At 39.1% G+C, this 19350-nt stretch overlaps 1 protein-coding gene across 1 annotated transcript in view; it reads right to left on the bottom strand.

Annotated features, from left to right (window-relative positions):
• The window catches only part of CATSPERB (cation channel sperm associated auxiliary subunit beta), a 128409-nt gene that overhangs the window by 66589 nt on the left and 42470 nt on the right, over positions 1-19350 (bottom strand). Inside the window, exons 7-13 of the mRNA XM_060161755.1 lie at positions 14832-14927; positions 14574-14692; positions 13223-13255; positions 8270-8336; positions 7860-7906; positions 7301-7453; positions 5775-5927 (exon numbers count right to left, since the gene is read on the bottom strand). Coding sequence (XP_060017738.1) covers positions 5775-5927; positions 7301-7453; positions 7860-7906; positions 8270-8336; positions 13223-13255; positions 14574-14692; positions 14832-14927 — 668 coding nt within the window. The remainder of the gene's footprint in view (positions 1-5774; positions 5928-7300; positions 7454-7859; positions 7907-8269; positions 8337-13222; positions 13256-14573; positions 14693-14831; positions 14928-19350) is intronic.

Genomic DNA, 19350 nt, shown 5'->3' with positions numbered 1-19350 from the left:
ATCTTTTTAAGTGTGTTGAGACTTGTTTTGTGGCCTCACATATGATCTTTCCTAGAGGATGTTCTGTGTGTATTTGAGAAGAATTTATTCTGCAGTTGCTGGGTGCAGTATTCTGATTACATCGGTTAGGTGCAATTGGTCTACAGTGTTGTTCATGTCTTCTGTTTCCTTATTTATCTTCTGTCTGGTTGTTCTATCCATTATTGAAAGTGGAGTATGATGTCTCTTACGATTATGTTGCTATCTATTTCTCCCTTCATTCTTTCAAAGTTTGCTTCATATTTATATTCAAAGTTTGCTCTGATGTTTCATGCATAAATATTTATAATGGTTATATCTTCTTGGTGAACTGACCTTTTATTCTTATATAATGTCTTTGTCTCTTGCAATGATTTCTGACTTAAAGTCTATTTTGTATGATTACAAAACAGTATAGCCATCCCTGCTTTTTGGATGCCATTTGCATGAAATATTTTTTCAACCTTTTTGTTTTCAGCCTATGTTCTCAGATCTAAAGTGAGTCTCTTGTAGGCAGAATATAATTGCATCCTTTTTTTGCATTGTTTTTTTTAAATCAGTTCAGCTAATTTATGTCTTTTGATTGGGATATTTAGTCTATTTAAATGTAAAATAATTACTGACAGGGAAGGATTTACTATTACCATTTTGTTTATTGTTTCGTATGTCTTGTAGCTTTTTGTCCCTCCTTTCCTCTCTTACTATCTTGCTTTGTGTTTTTTTGTAGTGACATGCTTTGGTTTCCTTCTTGTGTTCTTGTGTATATATTCCACATATATATTTTTCTTTGTAGTTACCACTGCAATTACATAAAATATTACATTCTATTTTTTTGTTTTGTTTTGTTTTTGTTTTTGTTTGCGGTACGCGGGCCTCTCACTGTTGTGGCCTCTCCCGTTGCGGAGCACAGGCTCTGGACGTGCAGGCTCAGCGGCCATGGCTCACGGGCCCAGCTGCTCCATGGCATGTGGGATCTTCCCAGACCGGGGCACGAACCTGTGTCCCCTGCATTGGCAGGCAGACTCTCAACCACTGCGCCACCAGGGAAGCCCACATTCTATTTTTAATCTGATAACAACTTAACGTCAACTGCATACAAAGTCACCTCCTATACAGCTCCACCCCCACACTTTACGTTATTGATGTCATAAATTACATGCTTTTATATTATATACTTGTTAACATATTTATAGTTTTTAAAATATTTTTCTCATGTAAATCCTATACAAGAATTAAAAGTGAACTTACGCACCAAAATAACATTAATACAAGTTACTGTATTTGTCCATGTTTTTATATTACTGCAAAACTTTTTATTTTCATGTGACTTCATGTTGCTATCTAGCATCCTTTAGTTTTGTCTTGAAGGACTCTTTTCAGCATTTTTTTTTGCAGAGCAAGTATAGTTGTAATGAACTCCTTCAGCTTTAGTTTACCTGGGAAAAATCTTAATTTCCCCTTCATTTTGGAATGACAGTTTACCAAATACAGTATTCTTTTTTTTTTTTTTTTTGCAGTACATGGGCCTCTCACTGTTGTGGCCTCTCCCGTTGTGGAGCACAGGCTCTGGACACGCAGGCTCAGTGACCATGGCTCACGGGCCCAGCCGCTCCACGGCATGTGGGATCCTCCCAGACCAGGGCACGAACCTGTGCCCCTGCATCAGCAGGCGGACTCTCAACCACTGCGCCACCAGGGAAGCCCTACAGTATTCTTGATTGACAGTTTTTTGTGTTTTTTTTTTCCCTTTCAGCACTTTGAATATATCATCCCACTCCCTCCTGGCTTGCACTGCTTCTGCTGAGAAATCCACTGATAATTTTATGAAAGTTCCCTTGTATGTGAGAAAGTCACTTTTCTCTTGCTGCTTACAAGATCCTGTCTCTGACTTTTGACAGTTTGATTATAATGTGTCTCAGTGTTGGTCTCTTTGGACTTATTCTGATTGGAATTTCTTTAATGTGTATGTCCATTTTCCCCCTCAAATTTGAGAAGTGTTTGACCATTATTTCTTTAAATAAGCTCTGTGTCCCTTTCTCTCTCTCTCTTCACCTTCCGGGACTCCCATAATTGCATATGTAGGCCCATTTGATAGTATCTGTAAATTCCTGAGGTTCTCTTCACTTTTCTTCATTCTTTTTTCTTTTTGCTCCTCTGACTTGATGATTTCAAATAACCTCTCTTCAATTTGCTGATTCTTTCTTCTGCTTGATCTAGTCTGCTGTTAAACTTGTCTAGTGAGCTTTTCAGTTCAGTTATTGTATTTTTCAGTTCCGGAATTTCTGTTTGACCTTTTCAAATGATTTCTATCTCTTTGTGATATTCTCATTTTGTCCATGCATTATTTTCCTGATTTCACTTAGTTATCTGTGTTCTTGTCTGACTCATTGAGCACCTTTATGACAGTGGTTTTCAATTCTTTGTCAGGCATCTCATAGATCTGCATTTCTTTAAGGTCATTTTCTGGAGTTTTATTTTGTTCCTTTGATTGGATCATGTATGCCTGTTTCTTTGTATGCCTTCTGATGTTGCTGTTGTTGTTTTGAGACTTGGGCATCAGATAAAGCAACCACATTTCCAGTTTTTATGGACTGGCTTTATGCAGACCTTTACCAATCTGCCCAGTTAGAGATTCTAGGACCTCTGAAATCCTTTCTGAGGATGTGTCTTCTCTGGCTTGTTCTGTGCTTTTAGTTGTCTCAAATTCCCTAAACTGCTTATCCCTGCTTCTTCTCAGAAGCCCATAAGCTCTTGCCGCCGCTGGCATCTGCCTGCAGAACTGCAATTTTAACATGCTGTAGTGATCATATCTGTTTTCAGCAGTTTCCAAACAAGGCTGCCAGTTCCATCAGTGCTTTGAGTCAAGTGAGACAGATTCCAGTCTGTCAGGCAGCCCCTGGTCTGGCCAGAACACTGGATGCACTGTTAGCTCTTTTGTTTCTGTCCTGAGGGAGACTCCTCGGTGTGGGAAGTTTCCTTCAAGCTGTGCTGCACTAAGCCAAATAGGAGGAGAGGCATGGATATATGTGCAAAATGCTGCAAGTTTTTCTATCCCTTTTGCTGGAATCCCTTCTTGGTTTTAGCTTGGTTTGGGTGCTGTAGCTTCTCAACAGGCCTGTAGAGTTCTTGCAAAGGTATGCTGGTTTGTATATTGCTATCTTTGTGGTTCTGGGGGAAAGTGAGGGTCTGAAACTTCCTAGCCTGCCATCTTGTCAATATTACTCCCCCTTTTCAGCAGTTTCCAAACAATGCTGCATGTTGCATCAGTGTTCTGAGTTAGGCAAGACAGAAACCAGTCCCTTGAGCAGCCCCCAGACAAGCCAGAATGTTGGACACAAGGCCCACTCTTCTGTCTCTCTTCCAAGGGAGGATCCCTGGTGTGGGAGGTTTCTTCCTGGTTGTGCCATGCCAGATTGAATGGGGGCAGGACAGATGGGCAAACACTGCAAATTTTCCCACCCCTTTGTTAGAATCCTTTTTTGGTTTTATGTTGTTGGTCTGGGTGCTGTAGCTTCTCAACTGGTCTCTAAAGTTCTTGTAAAGGTACTCTGATCTGTATATTGTTGCTAACTCAGTGCCTCTGTGGAAGAGCAATGGCCTGAAGCTTCTTAGTCTGCCATCTTGCTGATCCAGAATTCTTCTTTTTAATGAAGGTGAAGTTCTCTTTTTCTTTTATGGTTATTGTTTTTTTTTTTTTGGGTTTTTTTGCGGTACACAGTCCTCTCACTGCTGTGGCCTCTCCCATTGCGGAGCACAGGCTCCGGACACGCAGGCTCAGCGGCCATGGCTCACGGGCCCAGCCGCTCCGCGGCATGTGGGATCTTCCTGGACCAGGGCACGAACCCGTGTCCTCTGCATCGGCAGGCGGACTCTCAACCACTGCGCCACCAGGGAAGCCCTGTGGTTATTGTTTTTTTAGTCTTGTTTTAAAATGCTTTCCCACACTGAGTTCAGAAAGATATTCATTTCTTTCCCTCTAAAAGTTTTGATATTTAAATTAGTAGTCTGTCAGAACTTGAGCTTGATGTATGTTGCAGTGTGGGGATATATTTCAACAGTTTCCATATGTATAACCAAACTTCCCATCCCATTTTGAGCAGTCTCTTATTTCCCCCTGTGATGTCACTTTGGCCTCTATCAATATTCTAGATTTGCATGGGTCTACTTGTGGGCTATTTTATCCCATTGGTCAATTTGTGTATTCCTGGCCCAAAACTGCATTACCAAAATTATTACAACTTTTAAAATAGTGTTAATATCTGGTAATACAAGTCCCTCCTTCTTATTCTTCTTCAGAAGTGTCTTGGTTACTCTTGGTCTTTTGTTTTTCCATGTATAATTATTTTTTTTCTTTTTGCTTTACTTAAAAAAATTTTTAATTGAGGTATAATTGACATATACCATATATATTTTAGACTCAACTTAAACTCCACAACAAATCTTGGGATTTTGATTAGAGTTGTATTAGATCTACAGATTAATTTAAGGAAGAATTGGTATTATAAGTCAAGTTTTCTTGTCCACAAGCATGTTTATGTTCATTTCTTTATAAAGTTTTAAATGTCCTTCAGTGAAGTTTATAATTTTCTACATATAGGTCTTAGAAATCTTTTCTTAGATTAATTCTTAGGTACTTAGAGTTTTTGTTTGTGGATTTCTGTTTTGTTTTGCTTTGTTTCTGCTATTGTAAATAGTGTCTTAAAAATTGTGTTTTCAAATTTATTGTTGATCGTGTGCAGAAATGAAATCGACTTTACCTCCTGCCTAGTTTAACTTTAACTCCCATCTTGTTTTAGTAATTTGTATGTATCTTTTAGATTTTCTATATAGACAATCAGATTTTCTGCAAGTCAATAGATTTTGTTCGCTACTTTTTAAAATTCATGCCTTTGATTTCTTAAGTTTTTTCCTTTGTCTTATTGCATTCCCCTCTGTATGCTTTTTCACTTCTTAATAGTTTCTTGGTAGAACTCCAAGAAACTGTTGTATTGTGGTTAATACAACCCCCTGCCTTTTCCACAGTTGAATGTGGAAAAGAACATTTGATAATGCTGAACTGGTCACATATTGAATTCATGAGCACAAAGCTCAGGCAATCATACTGGATTACCTTACTCAGTTCATTCTCCCATCTTCCTAGGCAACTATTTTACTCTGTTCTCTCTTTCCTCAACCCCTCAACATTCCTCCTCCATCCTCACTAGTAAACAATAACTTTGATTTTTGTTGAGAAAATAGAAGATAAATTCCCACAACTTCCATTACCATAGCTACCAACCTACCTACCAGCTTCTGAACCCGAAAACCCTTCCTTCCTCCCGTTACTATAGAACAACTGTCTGTGCTCCTAAGGCCAATCTCTCCACTAGTTCATAGACCTCATCTCCTCTCACCTCTTTAGAAATGTCACTCCAGAAATTTCTTTCCTCTCTTTCCTGCATCGTCAGCTTTTCCTCTCTACCAAATAAGTCCCATAAGCACACAACGTAATTCCTCCTATCTTTAAAAAAACTCTTCTTTTGACCTTTCTTTCTTCAAACACTGCCACAATTCCCTGCTCCACTTTTCAGCAAAACTTTGCAAAATATTTGTTTGTATTCACTGTCACTAATTCCTCTCTTCTCATTCTCTCTTCATCAGGCTTTCCACCTCCCTGACCATCAGAGCAACCCTGTTCTTTACTTGATGTATAACCACTCAGCATAGAGCAAGTGAATGATCTACATCTATACTAGAGTGTGAAGTTTCATACACACCTGATTACCATAAGCATACAGAAAATGGCTTCGTGGGTGGAATGTCATTCCAACAGGAGAAGAGAATGATGAAGGAAAAAAGAAAATTGGAAATTTTTGTATTAATCTTGGTTTGTTGTTTTTTAGGATCCTCACAGAGACAGTGGTATTTTTCTAGAAATAGATAAACAAAGCAGGAGCAAATCATAAGAATTTTTCCACCAATAGTACTAGTCTATGTTACAATTTTTAGAGTTTCCTGTTACTTGGATTTGGATTAAGATAGCAACAAAACACTTAACACAGCATAGAACTGGAAGGATTAGCAACTATTGGTATCTCTTTACTCTGCATCCCCCCACCATACATGTCTACTTTATAGATGTTGAACATGAAGTAAAGGAGATTAAATAATTTTCCCATTTATTATTTAATAATAATAATTTAATTAATAATAATTTAATTATTATTATTAAATAATAAATGTCATGGGGGGATTTATTGTAGAATCATTACTGAACTCAACAGACTCCAAGGCCCATGCTCATAACTATAATGTCAAACTACTTTTTAAAAGTGTGGATGCCTAGGCCACACTCCAATTCTGTCAGATCATGATTTTGAAGGGGATCAGCATATGCACCCCCAAGTCATGCCACTTTGGTATAAAGATTATTTTAAGCTGAAGATATTTGAGATTCAAGAGATGCAGACAAAATCCTTCCCTTATCTGACGAAAAGCAGCAACTTCTGGGATAAAAGGCTGCCATTAATTCCTCTTCAGAGCAGATCTACTCCCAGAAGGCAGAATGTGAACAAAACCTACCCCAAATCCCTTCTCCAGGGGAGTTTCATGGCCCTGAAGGAGACGGAAAGACCACGCATACCTGTACAAACAAACATCACAAACTTCCTTACCTCCTGTTTGTTCTCCTGTAAACCATTATCTTTTCATTTGTTTTCCCTTAAGTACCTTTCTCACTCAACCCCTTAAACTATTAAGATGGCATATAACCTCCAAATTTTAACTACCTTTTGAATTATTCATCACTGACTTTCACTCGCATGTATGGGCCCTGCACGCATAAAGAAATTGTTTTCTTTTCTCCTGTTAATCTGTCTTTTGTCAGTTTAATTTGCAGGGCCCCTAAAACTGAACAAAAGAGGGCAGAGGAAAATTATTTTCTTTCTCCCCTAAAATCATGAGGGTAGGGCTAGTTCCACTTTTTGTTCATTTAAACTAACCATTCTACAGACACTTAAATTTATATAGACCAAACTCAGCTTACATTCTCCTGAAGAATAAGCAAAGAAGCATTACTACACAAACGGCTCTGTATTTTCCATTTTCATCAAACTGAATGACAATAAGAGGCAAGACATCTATGAAGTATCAAACTATATTGTTAACCATAAATAATTTCACTGTAGCCAATTTTATCACCTTCTATTGTCAAAGATAAAAAGAACTTGGAAATAAGTTTTGCAAAGGTAAGTTTTCACTATTGTGGTGTCAACAGCAATCACCTCTGGGCTATAAGGCCTACCTGGTTATGGAAGAGGTAGACTCCAGAACTTTGCTCTTGGTCAACAAGAAATGTTACCACAGTTGAAAGAATAGTTTTCATTCCTTTTGAAATGGGGGGTAAGCAAGGTAACCATTCAAGAAATGGTTCTTTACTATAAAAACAAGAGCTTGCCTACAAAAAGACAAAGGAAAAGTTAATGCCATTCTTGAACTAAAGAAGTCCTAATTAGTTCTTGCAGGCAAATAAACTAATGAACTACACTAATTGTGTTGTCATGACTGGCCACAAATAATAGTGATATATCTTTAATACCTGTGTTTCTCTTCTGGGGGATATGAGTCTAGAAAACACTGTAAAGCATCCCTTTCTGGCATGGATTGTTTTTCTAGAACCACTGTGTGGGTCTAGATTTTACATAATTAGCTAATTACCATTAAATCTAAGTACAGGTGCCACTGGGAGCAAAGAGTGATTGTTAAGCTTTTGAGTCTAAAAATTGCCATTTTTTAGGTTAATAACAACCTATGAAATCATGTACCATAAAATTTCTTACTTTTTGAAATATTTAATACCATACCTCACTTAGGGTCCTGTTTCTCTCAAAGGTGATAGTAACATAATCAACTATAAAATATAAAGGTACAGAAATTATAAGTAGGATCTATATTTTTAAACGTATCACTAATTAAATGATACAATTAAATTGTATCATTTACAATACAATTTTCTTGCACTTACAACAGGGCATGCCTATTGTGTCAGATTTAAACTAATTTTTCCCCCAGTTTTAGGCCATTAACTTATACAAAACAAACCTATCTTTATATTTAATTCTATTTTTATTTTATTTCATTTTATCTAAAATATATAGCATATATTATATGCTATATATTTTAGATAAAATGAAATAAAATAAAAATATAGCATATCTATATATGCTAGCTATGTTGAAAAAAGCTTATTAATAGTTCTTTAACTAAAATTTACCTTCAAAATGTTCTCTGTTAGCAAAACATCTTTCATTATACCACAGTTTTCCTTTGATGTAGTCAACCTACATAAATAAACAAAAATGTCATTTAGGCAATATGTAGCCTTAAGATGTAAAAATAGAAAAACTTATAAGAAATTTTAAAAGTTCAATAGTTCAGGGATGTGAGGCAAATAAAAAAAGGAAAACTGTATGCCAGCAAAATAAAAGTTCGTAGAATGAGGACAAGAAACAAGAATATGCTTTTTGAACAACACACAAAAAAGGAATAAAAAGAAATTTCGCATGATTGACATATGTTAATGGAAGATGCTACTATCTATGAGCTGTCTTTCCGAGGCTCTCAGGAGCTGTTGATCTTTCATTACAGTTAAAATGGGCCACATGCTTATCTTTTATTCTCCTTCAGCTGAGCTAGGTTTAAGGAGACTTCCCAGAGGCCTGACAGCAGCAAGAAGCAATAAGAAAAAAAGCCACAAAATACAGGTTTTGGAAAATTGGTCATACAGGAGAAGCTTCCAAGAAGGCAAGATTATAGATGTTGGATATGAATTATATGCAAGAATTTGAGATGGTTTTGTTATAGGTGTCATTGAAAAAATGTTGCCTGCCATATCAGTAAACAAAGGATGTTGCAGCCATCAAGCCAGTACAGCCACTCCGATGGTGAGCCCTGAGGGAACTCAGGACGGAGACAAATGAGCTGCCCACTGCCAAGCCCTCAGTCACTGCAGCCACCTCCCAAGGATGCACCCTGAGGAGACTCAGGATGACAAAGCACAGGATACTGGCCCCAGATAGCTGAGGTGCACATCAAAGGAATGATTTCAGGGAGCCCAGACTCTTGCATCTTTCCGTACATAGAAAAAGGACTAAATTCCTTAACTTGAGATACCTGGTTTTCTTTAATTAACAGTAATCTTTTGATGTTCTGACTACCTGGTCTTTGTTGCAAAAACTCCTAAATATCCTCCTCCTCCCTTACCTCTTAGGAGTAGTCTCTCAGAGCTATCTGAGAGTCTGTGTCCCAGGCTTATGTCCTCAGTTTTGTCCACTGAATAAAACATAACTCAACTTCTAGGTTGTGTGTGTGTGTTTTTTGTTTTTTTTTTCGGTACGCGGGCCTCTCACCGTTGTGGCCTCTCCCATCGCGGAGCACAGGCTCCGGACGCGCAGGCTCAGCGGCCATGGCTCACGGGCCCAGCCGCTCCGCGGCGTGTGGGATCTTCCCGGACCGGGGCATGAACCCGTGTCCCCTGCATCGGCAGGCGGACTCTCAACCACTGCGCCACCAGGGAAGCCCTGTGTATTTTTTTGGTCAACATAGGAAGATTCTGACTCTCATATTATTGTTGAGACAAAAGGAAGACCTTCTTACATATTTAAAGACCAGTAATAAAATCTGCATAATCTGTGCATTAAAAGCCTTTAAAATGTTCTAGAATAGATTGTGGTGATGCTTGCACAACTCTGTGAATATACTAAAGGCCATTGAATTGTACACTTTAAGTGGGTGAATTTTATGCTATATGAATTATATATTGATAAAACCACTGAACAAACAAAAAAGCCTTTTAAAATGGAGTGGACAATAATTTATTTGAATTTCAACCTATGGTTTTATATCAATGAGCTTTTGAGTTCTCATATTAATCTGCAGTTTTTCAGGATGCCATAACTATCATGATTATAGCTGGGCAATTAGTATAGAATCTTTATCAGGCCCTGATTCCTTTTTTACTCTTTAGATCCCTTCTTTTTTTTGTTTTTTCCTACCTGGAATAAAACTTGTAATAGTCCAGTGAATATCCTTGGGGATAATTTAATCTGATCAGGCTGACTTTATTCCAAGGATGAGCTCATGCCCCAGGCCTGATTTAGAGTCACAAAGGTGGGTCAGGAATGAACACATATCCAAGTCAGGTTAATGAGTCGGCGCTGAGGCTTGCTGGAACCACCCGGGAAGAGATACTTTATTCCTGTGGGGAGTGCTAAACTGATGGCACATAAACCTGGTGGCTATTCTTACTGACAATTGGAGAAAACCCACTGAGAATGAAGCTAATGTAGAGGAAAACAGACTCAAATGCTGAGAAGACAGGGTTGGACGGACATCTGTTAGGCACTAAATCCAGTCATGTCTGGAAGCTGGATTCATTCACTCCTTGAATTCCCTGTTCACATGAGCCAACAACTTCCTCTCCTTTGCTAAAATCAGTTTTAGTTTGGTTTCTGTCATTTGCCTTCAGAAGTTTCTGACTATCTGTCTGGGGAGAAAACCCAGCTTTTTTTTTTTTTTTTTAAAGTTGCTACTTTGATTCGTGAACCGGGCTGAGGTTTTTCTTATGTAATATTATTTAATCACTTCACCTCTAAGAGGTAGATATTGTCATGCCCATTTTAAAATGAAGAAATTGAGGCCCAGAGAGGTATATGACTGCTCAAAGTTCCATGCTGCATGGCTACTAAGCTCATCCAAGATTGGACTCCTGTCCATCTTCATTTATTCACTCATGGATTCTGCAAATATTTATTGAGACAGCCTATCTACAAGGCAGCCTAATAATCGCATACAATAGTAAATAGGATAGTTCTTGACACAAAACCTAAAGTCTGGTGAGGTTAGTCAGAGGGCTCAATGGATAAAATAGGGTGACAAATGACAGCAATTGGTATTGAGAGGTTTGAGACTGCATATTGCACTCAATATACATTGAGTATAGATGTATAACAGATTTTGCCTCACGCCAAGTTCCCAATTTAGGGCCTTTGCACCTCTGTCTGGACATATTTTGTCGAAATCATTTGAGTTTCTGCTTAAATTTCACCTCCTTGGAGAGGCCTGCTATAATCACCATGCTTAAATACAATATTATCTTCCCTTCACTTTCTACTTCTCTTTCCTGCTTTAATTTCAATAAACCCTTGTTACTCTCTACAATCATATTCTGCATATATTTGTGTACTTGTTCATGGTCTAGCTCCCTCAGGAGAATGGGAAGCTACAGGAGAGTCAGGACTTTATCTGTCTTGCTCACTATGGAATCTTCTTTGTCTAAATAAGCCTGGCTCAACAAACATCTGTTGAATAGATGAATAAGTGAATGAATAAATCACCAAGTATTAACTCCTTCAAATTCCTGGCTGGACAGCCACATACACCCCATTCTTACTATCCTTCCTTCAATCATTTTAGAAGATGTCTTTCCCAAAGGTAAATCTCTATACTTTTAAGAATAAGTTCACTTCCCCCTTTCTTTCCCCTGCCACACGACCTCACTATCTTTGGGACACTTGTAGTTCCCCTCTCCCTCATCACTACCAGAAACCCCTGTGTTTTGCTGAAACATTTTAGCTCACGAGGATTTATTTTAATATCCTTGTGAACGGTAAAAACCTCTATGAAGGGCAATTTGTGATTGTCTTTTAATATTGCACAAGCATTTACTCCTTGATGTGTGAATCCAAGTTCCAGGAATGTATTGTACTGATATACCAAGACATGTACAAACTTGTTCGGTATAAATTATTAATGGCAGCATTGTTTGTAATACAAAAGCAAAAGATTAGAAAACTACCCAAGTATCCATCAATAGGAGACAGGCTAAGTAAACTCTGGTTAAGTTCACACAACGGAATATTTGCAGCTATAAAAAAAAGAAGGGCAGGCTTAGGTCTGGTAAAAAGCACAAACAAGGTTCCTGTCTCACTTACAGCTTACATTTCTAGGTCTGTCTTTATTTCTGGCATCCCACTCCTTCACGGGAGTCTCTGGATAGTAAGCTCTCCTGATGCCTTATCTGTGACAATTTCTTTTCTTCACCCTCATTCTTGAATGTTATAGTTTAGCTAGGTTTGGAATTCTCTCTTGACAGTTTTCCCCCTTGCTCTTTCTGATGTAAATCACTTTTGCCTACCTGGCCTTCCCAGTTCTCAGCTTCACGTTTCTTCCAATCAATACAGCAAGAAGTCAGTTCCTTTTGTTTCCTGAGAAGTAAGTGCCCCTTTGCTTTAGACAGTGTGAGTGAGTGTGCGTGTGTATGCACAGGTGGGTGTGTGTCCACAGGCCTGTATGAGGACAGGATGGGGAGGAGACATGGTAAAAGGCTAGAAATGCTCATAATTTTGTTGTGCTTTCCAAACTAAAGCATGCTTATATGTTGATGGGAATGACTTAGTTGAATCTCAGAACTTGACCTCATAACAGAGAGGGGAGATAACTGATGGAACAAAATCCAGAATCAGAGCTGTAGAATCAGAGTTTACATGGTACTTGTATCAAATTAGAAAGAGTGCCCCGGGACTTCCCTGGTGGTGCAGTGGTTAAGAAACTGCCTGCCAAGGCAGGGGACACGGGTTCTGAGCCCTGATGCAGGAAGATCCCACATGCTGCTGCGGAGCAACTAAAGCCCGTGCGCCACAACTACTGAAGCCCGCGTGCCTGGAGCCTGTGCTCCGCAACAAGAGAAGCCACCGCATGAGAAGCCTGCGCGCAGCAACAAAGACTCAGTGCAGCCAAAGATAAATAAATAAAATAAATAAATTTATAAAAAAAAAAGAAAGATAAGGTAGGCACAGACCCACACGGGGGTGGGGGGTAAGTGGATTGGGGAGTCAAGTGTTAGCCATATTTCGGCTCTCACTATCTTTTCAGCTGGGTGTCCTTGTGCAGAACGCACTGAACAACCACAGCAATCCTGGACAGAACATATAAAGATGGGATGGGGACCACCTCAGAGACAAAGAGGGGGCATTTCCTCCTTTGAAACAGAAGGGGGTATCATTGCTTAATGGTTACTGGAAATACGTGTTTTTATTTCAAACTGTAAATAATATTATAGTATCAGCAATAATAATCTATATTATGAATTCTTGTCTTGTACCTCATCTCTTAGGTCACCAAGGAAACATATCTTTTAACCAACCCTTGGAAATTGAAAGCTTCTTACCCTTTCGAAACCACAAAAGTCTGCCCTTGAAAACTAGAAGAAAGAAAAAAAAGGAATTTTAATCTTTGCTTGTAAATCAGAAGGCATAATAAAAGAGCAATTTAAATTATACTAAAGGAGATGACGTTTTTTACATCCCAGCAGTTAGGAGTATCAAACACTAAAACCAGCTTCTTAAGTAGTTTGCAGGGTATCTTGGAGATTTCCCCCTCAGTCTTTGCCTTGTTCCACCATTTGATTAATTTATTTATACTTTAACTTAATTCCAGAAAGGATTTGAGATCAAAACCCCACCTTTTAATGATTTAAATGGAGGAGTTAAGAAGTGTATAGGAAGAAACTAGGTCGGCCACCGACTGGGGTTTAGGAAGGCACATCCTTATCCCACTATTTTCTCCATGGCCACTCTGTCTTCTGCCCAGCCCAGTGCAGCTCCTCGACCAGGCCCTCAGGATGTACAGCCCACACCTAACTCTCTGTGCTTTGACCTCAGGTCACTGCTCCTGGCTGTTTCAACTCTCTTCTTTAGCAACTACATGATAAGCACATAAAAGGCCAGATCTATTAGTTGTCTGAGCAACAAATGATACTTTCTTAGAGATAATGAGGAAGAAGGAAGGTTGTGAATATTTGTAAACCTGAAAAAAGGTAATAATTACCATATATAAGAAATAACTACTTCTTAACCAATACAATCATCCCTTCTACACTTCCCCAATCTTTTCTCCTACTGTTCCTAAGTCTTTATTACTGTTCTTATTTCTGTTGAGGTAATTTTGAGAGCTATTTATTAACATATTTAAGAATTGATTTTCCTTCTCTCAATCCCAAAACTTACTTTTAATTACTTTATTTATTTATTAATTAATGTCTCTTTTCAATGCCTTATTTTGGAGCAGATGGGAGTGACAAAGCAGAAGCTGAGGAAGTGCTTTAAAACAAAAAACATGGTATCGAAGCTTTGATACAGCCATTTAAGAATAAAAAGAGAAAACTCATCAGAAGGACATAATTTTAATTTATGTTATTTTGTAATATTATATCTGGCTTTATGTACCTTAAAGCATTTTGGGAACATATATGACTATTTATAAGTATATAGGGTATTTTCTATATGAATTATTTGAAACGCCTCATAAATTTGTATAGCAATAAAGCTAGCACCATTTCCAAATGATGTATTCAACACTATAAGGCAAAGGAAAATGTCACTATATTACGCTCTTACGTTTTTTAAAAGGAAGAAGCATTTTAGTTCTACGATACACCACACATAACTCAAGTATCCACTATTTCTACTTTATGTCACAGAAGATATTTAAGGTTATTAGTTACAGAGCAATTCACCTACCATTAAGACAGAGGAGGATGGATAGCGAAGATCTCCACTTATAAAAAGACCCAAAGAGGTGAGGATAACTAAAAAATGATTTGTTAAAACCATATCCACCATGGAAAACTCTGTGTGTTCTAAAGGAAGAAATCATACCATGGGTTAAAAAGTAAGGAAAAAGTGACGTCCTCAGCAAAGCAAAGACATTTCATAAATATCCATCAAGTGTTGATGTAAAGGAAATGCTGATGATGAAGGCACTGTTAGAGGAATTACCTTCTCCAACTTGGGAAGAGACCATGTCTGTCAGGTTATACCACGTGGTATCATCATAATTCCAAAATCCAGAAAAGCTGAGGCCTATGTAAACACCTACCATGAGAGAAAAGGGAAATTAAGGCAACACAACTTTGCAAAGTGAATAACCAACTCCTAAGGTGCTAGGTCTTTAGTGGGCAGAGCCTGCATCTGCCCCACCTTCCAGCCCACTCTCCACCCCTGCCTCAACTCCCCTCCTTCAGTTTGAATCTCACTTCCCCCAGCACTGGAAGATAAAGTAACTTGGGTTACACCACAGGAGTTTAGCCAACCATCTAATTATTAAGGATTTTGTTTTATATTGAAGGGGATCAGAATATGCCACCCCCAGAATATGGCACTTTGGCATAAGGATTATTTTGAGCTGGAGGCAACGGAGAATCAACTGATGCAGGAAGAGTTCTGTGCCTCCCCTTGCCTGCCTAAAAGCAGGGCATTTTCTAACCACCTCACTCTGTATCAGGAAGAGAAGAGAGAGCAATCTTATCACCAGAGACAGGGAGTTGACACCAAGATGAGTTTGCATAAACAGACTTTACTAAAATAACTCTTATCTCCCATTAGTCCACCCACATATTTCCTTGTCACTTCTCCACAGTTTCTTGTCCCTTGAGGCCTAGACCCCTTTCCTTTGTTAAGATGGTACATAAGTCCCCAAGTTTAACCACTTCTTTGAATTTCTTTTCTGTGAACTCTTGTGAATATAAATATTAATAAAAATTGCATGTCTTTTCTCCTGCTAATGTCTTGGTTAATTGGTAGGCCCCCAATCATAACCTAAGAGGGTACAGGAAGAGCTTTTCCTCCCTGAGAATATCCTTCTAAGCAAAAATATGTTCCTATTTCAAGAATATAATTATAGTCAACAGTACAAAAACTCCAAAGAAGAAAATTAAAATGTGAACCCCAAGAGGGAAGAAACTATGTTTGATTTACTTATAAAGTGATTTACTTTAATATTTGTGATTTTAAAAATAGAAAAAAAACCTGTTAATATGAGAATATTAAACCTATTAAAACTTATGAGAACTTATTAAAAGGAGGCTGAGCATGTTGGAAATAGTGAAAGTGCTTTGCTCCTTGGTCTCACCTTTCCTTGGCCATAGCTAGGAATGCTTAGAGTCTTTTGTGTTTTATTTACTTTTTAAATTCTTACCTAGTTTTTTTTTTAATATTTGTTCTTTGGTTTTATTTATTTATTTATTTGGCTCTGCCGCCCACACAGCACACGGAATCTTAGTTCCCCCACCAGGGATCGAACCCACGTTCCCTACAGTAGAAGCGCGGAGTCTTAGCCACTGGACCGCCAGGGAAGTTCCGAGTCTTTTGTGTTTTAAATGCAGAACATTAATCTGAAGTCTAGTCAACAGGCATAACTGTGGGGGTGGTGGAGGGTAGAGGGAGCCTGAAGAGAGTTGATAATCCAATGCACATGCTTTGTTTCCAAAAGATGAATGTAGGATCACTCGTATTGTGAAGTGTGTGTCTTAACTCCCAGCTCTTTTCTGTGTAGGGAAAGATGTAGAAGGAAATGTTATCATCATCCACTTTTTCCAGAAAGAGGAAAGCTAAAGACAAGCTTGTGCCTTTCTAAGCATGAAATCTAGTTCTGCAGATAACACTACACTATATTCTAAGTGGGGATGATTATAGGTATCCAGCATATCACATGACCGGATTCCTGCAGAGTCTAGAAATATTTAATGGAGCAGTAAGCAGTAAAATAAATGCTTTATTCTGGTTGATATTTTAGCCTGAAATTAAGTTATAGGCCACTCTCTATGACACACTGGCCACAATTGCATCCCAGGGTTACAGAAGCTGATGCAGATTTTGCAAAGATTTTGGATTTTATTCTAACGGGCAAAGGGAAGCCACTGGAATGTCTGAAGCAGGAAAATGATGTGATTTGTTTTACACTTGAGATCACTGTGGTGGCTGTATGGAGGGTGAGTTGTACCGGGTTTAGAAACAGGGAGACCACTTAAGAGGCTGTGAATTAGTCTCGTGGAAAACCAGTGCTGACTTGACAAAGATTTTAGCAGAGGAGAGAAGTGGTCACACTGAGGATAGACACTGGATGTGGCATCGTCCTGGAATGCCATCAGAGTAAGAACAGTCAAGAGTGTACGCTAGATTTTATTTTTGAGTAATTGGATATGAATTGGGATGAAGAATACTGGAGGAGAACAGATTTTAGAGGGAGATGAATCAAGAGTTCTGGCTTGGACTTGTTATAGCTGAGAGGCATCAAGGGGAATTGTAAAACAGACAACTGAATATAGGAATTTAGCTTCAAGGAAGTGGTCAGCACCAGAAATACAAATTCAGGGATCATTAGCCTGAAGGTGGCATTATTACCAGAGGACTGGATTAAGTTTCCCAGAGAGAATCTGGTTACATAAGGAAGGAGAGTCGAGGACAAAGCCCCATTTCATCGACACTTCAGAGGTCACAACAAAAGAGCAGGCTTAGAAAACTAAGGAGTGATCAATGAGGTAAGATAAATGTAACTGAAGGTGGTGTCAAGAACCCAAGAGAATAAAGTGTTTTGAGGAGAAATAAAGTGGTTAACTGTGTCAAATTCTGCTGGGAGGGAAAGTAGAATGAGGATAAAGAATTGGCTATTGGAATCAGCAACATGGAGATCACAGGCGATCTTGGGAAGAATTGTTTCAGAACAGTGATGGCAACAATCCGATACACAGTGAAACGAAGATAAAATGGGAGGTGGAAAATGTAGCACCACCTACAATAAATTCTTCCCATACATTTTGTCTGAAGGAGAACAGAGGGATGAGGGATAGTGGTAAAGTGAGATAAATGAAGATTTTGGCTAAGATGGGGGATTTTAGGGTATGTTTGTATGCTAATGCCTCTAAGTCAGTAAAGAGGGAAAGCATGATGATACAGGACAGAAAGGTGAGAACTGCGGGACAGATGCAGGAGCGAGGTTCTCCAGATGACTGGGGAGAATGGGATGCAGGACACGAGGGGTGAGGAGTGGCCTTTGGTAGCAGCAGAGACACTTCTCACGATGCAACAGGCAAGAAGGCAAAGCACGCAAGTACAAAGGCAAGTAGGATGGCAGATGCGCACAGGAGCGATGATGGAGTGCCTTGCGATCAGTCTTAGTCTTCTACATCAAGTATTAAAGGCACAGCTGAGACCGGAGAAGGAAAGGAGGTGAGGTAGAGTGTTTGAGGAGTGGGAAGAGGTGTGACAAGGTCATTTTGCAGAGTGGGAAAATAAACATACCAGGGAAGAGAGATAAGATTTCTGGGCAGTGCTGAGTACCCACTTGGGACTTGTGATCATGAATTTATAGTGAGACCACTTCGTGGAATTTTAAAGTGAGACTGGTATGCAACTTTTTTCTAGTAATATTCTGCTATTCCAGTGGCATAGAGGTGGTTTTAAGGAGAGTTGGGATTGTGCAGGCAAAGAAGTTACAGAAGTATTTATAAGGAGAGACTATGAAAATTATGGTGAAAAAGTTAAGGATGTTGAGGAGTGAAAAAAGTGGTAGAAACAACATATTGAAGTCTCCATGAAATCAAAGAGATGTCAGAGTGTGAGTACTAGGGTAGACTGAAAGAATAGAAGGTAGTGGGCAGAGCGTGAGATGGTTGTAGTGAAGATTTTGGAGACAGTAACATCAGAGACAACAAGGTCAAGAAAATGGCCACAGAAGTAAGATGGGGGAAAGATCATTGGAGGAGAGGAGGTCGTGAAAGCATGGGTCCATATGGGTGGTGAAATCACCAAACATAGTGACAAAAATAAGGTGCAGAGGAAGGCAGGGGTCCAGACGCTAAACTCATCCATGAGTGTGAGTGATGGGAAGGTCATCATAGGCTGCCAACCAAGAAGAGTTAGAGGGAGTAAAGTTTGAGTTCAAAGGAACTAGGCATTCTGAATGAGAAGACAGGAGTAATTATTAATAAGTAGCCCTTAAGGAACAAGGACAATGCCCCTTGAGACTAAGGCATGTGACATGTGAGAGGGCCGCAGGGGAAAGAATGTTAACTGGGAGTGGCCAGATTATTCTTTATGGCAAGAAAGTTAAGGGACCATTCTGAGAAACGATTAGTAGTACAGGGGAATTTGCTGATGACAGACCACAAATTCCAATGAATGGATTTGGGTAGATGGAGAGGGACAGAAGTTTGGGTGAATTTAAAGGAAGTCCAGAACAGTATGTGGGATAGAGTAACCATAAGTGACCTGGAGACTTAGGTTTCTGGTGGTGACATAGAACTGGGTGAGAGTCATGATGGCGTTAGGAGTGTCACAGAGGAGAAAGGTGGGTAATAAGTCGAAACTGGAACACACGGGGCTCCTCGATACCTGTTCCCACCATTAACTCCATGTGGGATGAAACACAGTGTGTGGACAAACCAGGGCCTCATAAAGAAACTGCTAGTTAGGCTTGATACTGTGGGAACTTACTTTCTGCTTCAGCGCAGTGGGGGCC

This window comes from Lagenorhynchus albirostris, chromosome 1 (genome assembly GCF_949774975.1).
Source record: "Lagenorhynchus albirostris chromosome 1, mLagAlb1.1, whole genome shotgun sequence".
Taxonomy (NCBI): Eukaryota; Metazoa; Chordata; class Mammalia; order Artiodactyla; family Delphinidae; genus Lagenorhynchus; species Lagenorhynchus albirostris.
The sequence above is the reverse complement of the archived record's forward strand: the minus strand, read 5'-3'. Positions and strand labels throughout refer to the sequence as shown.